Source organism: Primulina tabacum, chromosome 12, assembly GCF_025594145.1.
Source record: "Primulina tabacum isolate GXHZ01 chromosome 12, ASM2559414v2, whole genome shotgun sequence".
Lineage (NCBI taxonomy): Eukaryota > Viridiplantae > Streptophyta > Magnoliopsida > Lamiales > Gesneriaceae > Primulina > Primulina tabacum.
The window spans coordinates 4,508,718-4,519,374 of record NC_134561.1 but is presented as its reverse complement, the minus strand read 5'-3'; the positions used below and the strand labels follow the sequence as shown (position 1 = coordinate 4,519,374).

The window sequence follows — 10,657 nt, the reverse complement described above, 5'->3', positions numbered from 1 at the left end:
GGGGAAGGTATGTCTTGATCTGAAATGCTCAATTTCCCCGACTTTGACACATTGACATGTCTCCGACTTTGACACATTGACATGTCTGTTCGTCCGGGCAATATGCAGCCTTCCTTGGCAGGGGCTGAAGGCTGGAACCAAGAAACAGAAGTACGAGAGAATTTTCCGCGACCTTTTTATTCGCGAAGGTTTGTTTGTGTTACCTATTCAGCTTCTTCATCTATCTATGCTTGCTTCTTCTGTCAGGTTTTCAATTTGACTATGTTTATGACTGGACAATTTTGAACTTTCAGCAATCCCAGCTCACCAAATATGGCAGTAGGTTTGGGGAGAAGTATAAAATTATGGGAAATAAAATTAAAATAAAAGAGTAAAAAATATTTTGATCAAAAATAAGTTTGTCATGATTTTATCACTCTTCTTAAATTCACACCACACATGATATTATATATCTCTCAAATTACATATCTTATCATATCAAACATTTATCAATCAAATTATTAATCATTCAATTATCACATCCTAAAAACCAAGCGAACCCTATAACAAGAGATTGAGCGTAAGTAACATTACCCTGTATTGAATAACATACAACATACATAGAAATAATAGAGAAGAGAACGACACAACGGTGACTTGAATAATACATTGTTACTATTACAAAATTTGGCAGAATGAATTAAAAAACAAAGAAATAAAAAAAAGAAAACTTTTAGCTAAAAGAGGAATGGATTTCTTCTAATGTTCTTCCTTTCGTTTCCGGCACCCAAATCGCCACAAATGCCAAAGTGAAGATGCACATAACCGTGTAAATGGTGAAACTTCCTGTTGAAACATGCTCGATTAGTTCAACATGCTAGTCATAAGAGCGGATGTAGAAATGTGAGAGCGGAATTCTCAGAGTGATATTTACATTCAAAAAAGTTGCGTATCAAACTCGATTGTATTCATTGAGACGAGGTAACTAACTGTGCTCGTCGATATTGACTATGTAGCTTTCTTGATGATATTCATCACATCTTACACTCTGAGCATTCGTTATGTATTCCGGAAGGGTATAGTTTGTGTACGAGTGTGACTATTTTAGCAAACAGTTAGTAGAAAAAACTGTTAATATATGTCAAGCCTAACTATTACTCTGACATAAATTGTTCACATCAATCTTCGCAGCAAGGTCGACGTGGGTGGTGTTGAGTTCAAGCTACCATAAGGATACTACTCTAAACAGTTGATCTAATGAACTCATGTTTTACCACTTTAACATTATCAACATTTATAATATCCATATGTTAAGATTTGGAGCATCGGATTTAGCGTCAGCGTACTATCCTAAGAATAACATCTCATCAACCCGGTGTGAGGGTTAGATTAGGGTGGTAAACTCCTATCCAGGGAATGTGCTCCTGTGATTCTGTCTTTAGGAAAGAAGGAACTCCAGTTTTATTAAAGTGATGATTTACTGCAGTGGCAACTGGAAGTAGATATCCCCTATTGATATTGAACTACTGTAAATCTCATGTGTTATCTTGGTTCTATTTTTTGTCAATTATTATCGTTTACGAAGCGAAACAAAAAAGATAAGAGTAACCGAAAAGTGTAAGAATCACAAACCTCCAGTGCTCCAAGCCAGTAATAAAGGTGCAGTCATTGTAATAACCCAGCAAAAGAACCAGTTAGCTAAAGTAGCTACACTTCCACCAAGTCCTTTGATTTTAGCAGGAAGAATCTGAAATCCCAAGTAACTAATGTTACACAATAATCTACTAAAGTACATTGATATTTCAATTAAATCTTAAAAAAATATTCCGGGATCGATATGCCTACTTTTTTCATCCAATAAAGATTAGATATTCAATCATGTGTATGCTCGTTTTTGCCGAAGATTATGTCTTAGCAGTGTGACGGTATGAAATGGTTTTATGTCGCACTTTTCAAGTACTTTCGGATACGAAACTTTAATAATAAGCTTTTCACACACACACACACACAAAATCGGATGCAAAAGTAATTTTAAGCAAGCGCTTAAAATGCGGACTCCGGAAATCAACAAAATGTGGCTCCTGAGCTTCTGCTTAACCTTTTCTTTGGAAGAAAATTCACTACTGTATCCAAATACTAAAATTGTTTCTGCTTTTTCCTTCCGAAGGAAAACTGGAGAAAGTAACATTAAACTTTATGAATTGCTTTTTTAAGATGAGAATTCAATATCAAAACCAAACTTTTTGCGCGAATAGCACAACCCGTGCGATTTAATACAATCTAATCTATATGGAATGTTCATTTACATGCAAATAAAATTTCTGACATTCAATATAGTTAGAATATGAAAGGAGACTAGAAATACTTTGTAGAAGAGGGGACGAAAGAGTACCTCGGACATCATAAGCCATGGAATTGGACCCATTCCAAGTGAAAAGAAAACAACCATCAACTACAATGGAAAGAGAATTGATTAAAATGTATTGAGAGATCATGAACAAGCTAATTTTGAAGGTAGTTTTTGTCTAGAAAATACATTAAGCAACCATCTGTTAATCGAATTTTTGAGTCTGTCGAGTTCTTTCTACAATATTCCGTATGTTAGATATACGTACCAACACTCCAATCACTGAAAGGATTCCAAGTATGCCAAAGAGAGCAGAATCCTCCGATATCAAATCCTGGAAACATTTTCAAATTGCCCACAGACCAAGCGTCCCGAGCAACAAGAGAACAAGAAATCAAATAGCGTTTTCGTGTGCAATAACATCTATGTTAACTCTGTTATCGACAAAATAACAAAAGGTTGCAAGAAACTACGTACCTTTATATAGAACGAAACCGTAGCAAGTATAAGACTGAAGATCATTCCGAAGGAGGAGACCTGAGACAAGTATCTTCCGTTAATGTACTTTATATGGATAAGTTATAAACGCTTTAAAATGGTCATATTTCTCTAAACTTACTAAAAGTAGAATCCGACGACCACTTCGGTCCACCAACCATGCAGAAACTCCAGTAGCAATAACCTGAAAAAAGAACTCGGAAATGCTTTTAATTAGCCATCCGGGCATTTTCTGATAGATAAAATATGAAAGAACATAAATACTACAAGTCAATAACTACATTGATAGAAATTTAACCTGGATAGCGCCAACACCAACCGTTGCAACATTGCTCGATGAGATACCTGTTCAATCGAGGCTACCGTGTAAAAACCATAGAATTCCACATCAATTTATGATAGAAATCATAATGAATTTTTCCAACGCTGTATGTTATGTTTCTCTGCCAAGTTAGTTTAATTGTTTTTACTAAATAACAACAGATACAAAATAATTGCTAGAGAAATGTATACAAAATTTCTTGTGGGCTCTGATCCACAAGGCTGATGAGTGAAAAGAAAAAACCCTTTCTCTTTTATGAAACGCAAAATACACATGGCAGCCATATGCCAAGCGAAACTCATTTTCACGTCTTTAGGTCATTCACCAAAGAAAAAGTCACTCACCAGCTGATGCAAAAATAGTTGCCGAATAGAAGATGATGCCATTCATCCCAGTTAGCTGTTGAAGTATAAGCAACCCAATTCCTATCTGCAGTGTATGTTAAAGAACACAAAAAGTGGTCAAAAACGACTCAGCATATGAGAAGTAACACAACATAATCACAGAAAACAGAGAACCCTTTAAAGTACCATCAGAGGTAACCAAAGTTTTCTCATTTTGAGATCTGCGAAACGTATTGCTGTTCTTCGGCTTGTTGAAGCTACAGACCTCTGGCAAACAAAAAATCGTCGTATGAAATCTGATAGTTTGTATTTTCTAAGGAAATGATTATATTATCATAAGCTAAAAAGAAATGACGATGGTGTGTATTCATATCCATAACGTATTTATCACAAAAACAAACTTAAACACTCACCTTTATTTCATTTACTTCAAGTGTAATATCAGTATCAAATCCTCGAAGAACTTGCAGAGAAGCTTCAAAATCCTCTGTCATCCCCACTTTAGCCTAATTTTCAAAATGACAGTTATATGAGTACTAGAATTTGTCTTTGGAAAACATTTTCAAAAGACTCACCAGCCAGCGAGGAGATTCTGGAATAAAAAAGAGGCCTGGTATCAACACTAGGCACGGCAGTATTCCTGTCAATGAAAAGAATACTGTCACTACTTTGGAAGCCTTGTAGTGAACTAATCAAAGAAAGTGTAACATGAAAATTGATTTCAAAAACAGGCGACAAAGATCATAAAATATGTGTTAGGGTATTACCAAGAACGGCAAGCACTCTCCAATGAACAAATAATCCGAGTATATACGCCAGCAACACTCCAATTGTGACACAGAGCTACATCATATAGCAAAAGTAGAATTCAGTCACTTTGTGTTAGTGACAACAAGGGGAAAAAATGAGAGTGCTCTCATCAGACCTGGTTCACGGAACCAAGTGCTCCTCTCAGATTTTGTGGCGCTATTTCCACGAGATACACGGGAACCTAAAATCGAATCAGAGAAGATTATTACAGGGCTGATGTTTACAAGATACACTTGACATCATAAATAAACATGTGAAAAGCTTGTGTATCTACCGTGTAAGAGATCATACCCACACCGAATCCTTCCAACAATCTTCCCATATACAGAAATGAGAAGTCCTGATATAAAAGTAAACACAAACGGTGGCAATTTAAAAGTTCAATTTTTGGAAGTAAAAGTATGGTATTACATTACTGAAAACTCACCGTGGAAAATGATATAGTAAGCCAACCGATGATATTAGGTATGGCAGCGACCATTAGAGACTGCGATACCAATGAAAAAATGTCAAGAAACAAAAACACTTAATGCAAACATCATAATTGTTGGGAGAAAAATGTACCCCTTTACGTCCTATGTGCTCAGAAATTTGACCGCTAGCTAGTGCCCCGACCATAGCACCCACATTCGATAATGAACCAAATAAGGAGAACTGATCCAATAATTAATAACAGAAACAAGTGATGGTATAATCATGGAAAAAGAAAACGATTTAAATTAAAACAAGAAAATTTAACAATTCCTCACCTGTGAGACAGTGAGCTTAAGATCTTTGGTGATATCAGACTGTGTTGGAGAAGAATAACCACACTTGACAACAAAAAGGAAAGGAATAATTAGTTAGTACTTATGAACACATGTACTCAAGAGTCCAATAGCATACCAGTTCACGAGAAGGAAAAAGAAAAAATAACTTAAACACATATTTGACAGCAAAGAACAGGAACTGGAATTAGAAGTAGATCCATATAAAAGTTCTTGTACGAGTTCCAATTAAGAAATTTGAGCCAATGATTGAACAAGTTATAAGCGTTGGTTAAGAATTACTCATACATCCCCTTTTTAGCATGACAAAAACAACTAAATTTTGAACTACATTCTTGGTGTGACAATCTTAAAGAGACAATGTCACAAACATACAGAAGTTGAGTAATCTATTCCATCGACCTCAACATGTTATTTTTTCCCACTTCTCTAAATGCCAAGGCAAAAGGGGAAGATTGGATTGTTTTATAAAATGAAGTAGCCTTCTAACTTTTGTGCATATTTTTTTCCAAATAGAATTCAGCACCCCTCAGCAACCACAAGCTTATAGACTTGCAGTTACAAAAGAGAACACAATCAATTACCATTATCAGCAACAAAAATCTCTCCACTTGAAAATGCAATTTTCCTAAAATAGAAAGTTTCATCACCCATCCAACACTATGAATGAAACAGCCTACTCTAAGCCTATAACACAGATCAATAGCTCAAAGAAAACCGAAAAAGCAAGAAGATTTATCTAGTGAAAATGAAAGAACAAAGTACAGTGAAACCAGTCTGGATAGGACCCAAAGCCACAATCAGGACACAAGCCAACAGAGAGACGGAATTGTCCCTAATCGCCTGAGAAGAGCCCATCAAGCTAGACTGCCTCGAACCCATTCTATACCAACTCCCAGTATGCAAAAATGGCTTCCTCAAGTCCCCCCTCCCATCTTCTCCATCATCCCTCCCGCTCATTTTTCCCCTCCTCTACAAATCACGTGGGATACAGTAAAATGAAAACCCAGTTCCAAAAACTGATTCTTGGTGATTTTACTCCAACTATATATATAAAGAAATGGACTACACTGGGCATCTTGAAGTTTCTCCAGAACCCAATTGGAGCTGTGGATTCTTGGTGTGCTGGCGCAAAAGAAGTGTCGTGTGTGCATTTTTTTATTGCTTGATAAAATCAAACACAAACGCGAAAGCTTATACAGGTGCTCAAGATTTATTGGCTGGTTTCCAGGATTATATCAATCAATCTACGTGTAATCCAGAACTGAAACGACAGCCGGGATTCATGTTCACATCACATGGATGGATGGCGGGCGATTAAATCATCATTAAATTTAATACAGATTATCCGGAAATAGCTTATCGTTTTTAAAGTTGAAATATCTGTTCTGTCAAATATATTTATTTAGACTTGTTGCGTTTTCATATTGATTAAAAAAATTATTAAAAAAAATAAATTTTACAAAAAAATATTCATTTTTATATTTTATTTAATAATAAACAAAATAATAATTAAAACGTAAATCAAATAAAGGTATATTGATAAAAGAGTATATTAAACAATACTGAATACGAAAACTGGAAGAGCAGGTCTCTTGTGAGACGGTCTCACGAATCTTTATCTGTGAGACGGGTCAACCCTACCGATATTCACAATAAAAAGTATTAGTCTTAGCATAAAAAATTCTACTTTTTCATGGATGACCCAAATAAGAGATTCGTCTCACAAAATACGACCCGTGGGACTGTCTCGCACAAGTTTTTGTCATAAAATAAAGGTAGATTGATAAAAGTGTATATCAAACAATACTGAATACGAAAACTGGAATATATATTTGGTCATATAATTCTTATGATTTTTAATTTTTTTTGTCTCTATGATGAGTCATTTGAAGTTTAATACGGAAAATGAACTGTATACTCAGAGTTTGCTAACTTCTACCTTTTTTAAAAAAATATATATATTCAATTTTCACTTTATTGCTAACGTGACGTACGATATTTCGGTAATATTCTGATTGGTAGTGATTGCTTGCACTACCAACAGAAAGTCCGATGCAATATGGACATTTTGAAAACCTTTTTCATACAAAAGCTTATACCTTCTCGCATGGCCGTGAACCACTGAATGTTGACGGAATTATTAGTGGTTAACAAATGCATATTATAAGTATATAACTTATCATTTCTGCAGACTTTTGCCAATGCGACATCTCAATTATTGTCGTTTATTTAAAAATAAAAAAAATATCTAGAATATAGAGATGTTGCAATCGATTGATTTCTTTCTATTTCTTTTTAAAACTGCCAACCATTCGAGAGTATGACTCGAATTTTTATTATTATTAATCTTTTAGTTTATATTTTCCCAATTTAAATTGTAATAATATGTTGGTCGAACAGATATTATCGATTTTAAATTTTGATAATAACAAAAATTGTTATTTTGTCGCTATCGAAAATGTAGTTAGTAAATCAAAAGTTAAAAGTTTCGAGAAAATCTGAAACTCGAATTCAATCATAGCAGAAAATTCAACAAAATAGCATCTGCTTGATTCAGCTTAACATACTACATCAATAGAACTGGCAGATAAATAGGTCGGTCCAACAGACTAAACCAGTAGGTCAAACTAGGGCGATCAGCAGAAAAATCAGCTCGATCTCAAAAAATGACCAACAAGGTGAATAGAACGGTTCTGATACCAAAAACTGTACAGACTCTTTCAAATGGTCATACTCAATCCTAACATAATAGTTTGTTTAAAAATTAATTTCTAACCGATCTATAAAATTGAATGTGTTATGCTTTATCAAAACTTATGACAAGAAATGATAATAAATTTCAAAAAACTAAAATTATTCAACGGTCAATCGCTACCTTTTCCATCATTCTACTTTCAGGATTCAATCATCGTAAAATATGTAAAAAGTTACCATAAAATATGCTTTCAATTAAAGGTTTTAAGTGGATTCATGTAAATAAAAATATATTTTTATGAGATTTTTGTATATCATATTTCTCCAATTTGGATACCCGAATTAGTTCACTTAATTATGAAGAAAATATAAATATAGCGAATAAAAAAAATATTCTTATTACAATCTCGACTCAATATCATATAATAATTGAGAGAATATTTTTCAAAAGTTGGATGAGATCATGAATAAGATATATTATGTAAGGTCCAAAATGTGACAACGTAATCAACTGTATGAATAAGATATATTATGTAAGGTCCAAAATGCGATAACGTAATCAACTGTATGCAAATTTAGGAAAATAAAAAATGCTTAATTAACTCATTTTAATTGCATTGATTAGATTTGGTAGGCATGTTTACATGATTAAAATACGATTTTCTAGTTGAATGCATAAAATTGTGTTTTCAAGATTTTTGACGAAAACAGGGACTTTTTGGAGGCTCGGTTAATATTTTCAAAAACTTTCCTAAATGACATATTTTTCCCACTTATAATGGCCTATTATACCAAAGTTATTGGACTTAGATTTTTAACCAATTATTTATATCAAAAGATTGAGTTTTTAAACCCTAAAACACTTCATAACTCACGCACACCACTACTAGAATCCTAGGGTTTTCACTCCCCACCCCACATGAACACACACCACACTTTTTGTGGGGACCCAGACGCTAATTCCAATTTTAATCATTCTTAGGAATGAATCAATCAATTATTATACACAGGGTCTAATTTTTTTTTTTAAAAAAAATACAAAGCAGAAACGTAATGTAATTTACTACAAATTACATATTAAACATAAACATACAAATCTTGTGTTATCTACAAGAATTCAACTAGGTTCAACTATATGACAGTCCTGAATCCTAAGTTGCCTCAGAGCCCAGATCTCCACACTATCTAGTCCAGCCTCGTTCTTTTCTTGACCCTGATCCTATCCCACCTGTTGCCATGCACACATACAAATAAGACAACAGCCGGATAACTCCGGTGAGAATTACATTCTCAGTATAAATCATGTATACATGCAATCATAAAAACAATATAAAAGCATATAACAGATATTTCTAACATGTATCCAAATCAGAATATAAATCCATATCAAGAATAAATCCTATTCTAAACATGTACCATCATCAGGAACATAATTCATCATGTACCATATTCAGGAACATAATCAACATAACTCAATATAAACTGTCAATTAGACTCATTACTCCACATTTTAGACTAGACTCAATCCTAGTCTAGGGATCCCGGTTTCCAGATGTGGGTATTCCCATATCGACCAACAGTAATAGAAAAGACTCCAGTTCTATCCACGTCGATATGATATCGATCACCAGTAATAGAAGAAGCTCGGATTCTATCCACATCGGTATAGTATCGATCACCAGTAATAGAAGGAACTCCGATTCTATCCACATTGATATGATATCGACCATCAGTAATAGAAGAAGTTATGATTCTATCCACATCGATACGGTATCGATCACCAGTAATAGAAGAAGCTACAATTCTATCCACATCGATAGCCAAACATCCGGTGACAGACTTTGGCACTATCGCCAATACACTATCTTGTGACATCGTGCAATGTGCCCGTGGCGATCCCGTCACTATCAGGCACTTCTGTCACAAGATTACTCGTCTAATACCTGCTATCTATAAATCAAGAGAACAAGTACATCAATCAAATCAATTCAATAAGGTAAAGTATGTGATTTAGGGAAACTCGAGCCAAACCTCACTCGAGTTGTACAATCCCAACTCAACATTAATTTATACCTTTATCTTCTCGGTCCGACGAAGACGAAGTCCCAAATTCAACTCTGTCCAAACCCGATCTGATAATGACAATCGAATAGATACAATATCAGTACATAACTCAGTTCAAAACCTGTTCTGATCAATACCCAAATCAAAACATAATCGGATCAATGCCAATCGACATATGATACCACAATACCATCTAAATCAATACCGAATCTGATCCATATCAATCAACTGATGTTTCGACGGCATAATAATACAATCTCGATAACTTTGTCAATTTCAACATCGCAGATATAACACTAGAACTCATAATTAATATCGGTAGAAATCAGAATCTCAACGATGATATAAATCTGATATCGATTCTCAATTAAATCGACTCCAAAATTCATAACAATTACATAAACAGTCTGTTTTTCATTCTGACTTCAAATATACGATGTCTACTGTATCAGAAACACCATATATGATTCCTATTCAATTCTGACAACATCATAATTTCAAATCGTATCTAAACGTAACAAAACTTACGTCCAGTTGTAGCCTGCATTGATAGGAACACAGTACTGAAGTCGGATTACAATTCAGACGGACGGATTTCTCGCAACTCAAAATCTAATATCAAAATCTTGAAAATTCTCTGAAGTTTCGATTTTTCTTTCTTCTTTTCTGAGAATTAACGTTTGTTATATATATATATATATATATATATATATATATATATATATATATATATAAATATAATAATAATGAGCAATTAATAAAAGGAAAATGCAACAACAATAAATAAATTAGGCGGTAGAACCAGCCATATAATATGTATAATAATATA

General features: G+C 34.0%; 1 protein-coding gene across 1 annotated transcript; it reads right to left on the bottom strand.

The window, feature by feature from the left end:
- Positions 1–553: 553 nt before the first annotated feature.
- On the bottom strand, positions 554–6,376 carry LOC142520735 (sugar transporter ERD6-like 6). The gene is made up of 18 exons (XM_075623843.1): positions 5,833–6,376; positions 5,050–5,112; positions 4,865–4,954; positions 4,728–4,787; positions 4,575–4,640; positions 4,416–4,481; positions 4,258–4,333; positions 4,066–4,130; positions 3,904–3,996; positions 3,677–3,757; positions 3,491–3,575; positions 3,123–3,169; positions 2,946–3,008; positions 2,804–2,863; positions 2,595–2,660; positions 2,372–2,431; positions 1,612–1,726; positions 554–825 (listed from the first exon to the last, which is right to left on the bottom strand). The coding sequence occupies exons 1-18, from the start codon at positions 6,025–6,027 to the stop codon at positions 713–715; spliced, it is 1,464 nt and encodes a 487-aa protein (XP_075479958.1). The 5' UTR covers positions 6,028–6,376; the 3' UTR covers positions 554–712.
- Positions 6,377–10,657: the final 4,281 nt, after the last annotated feature.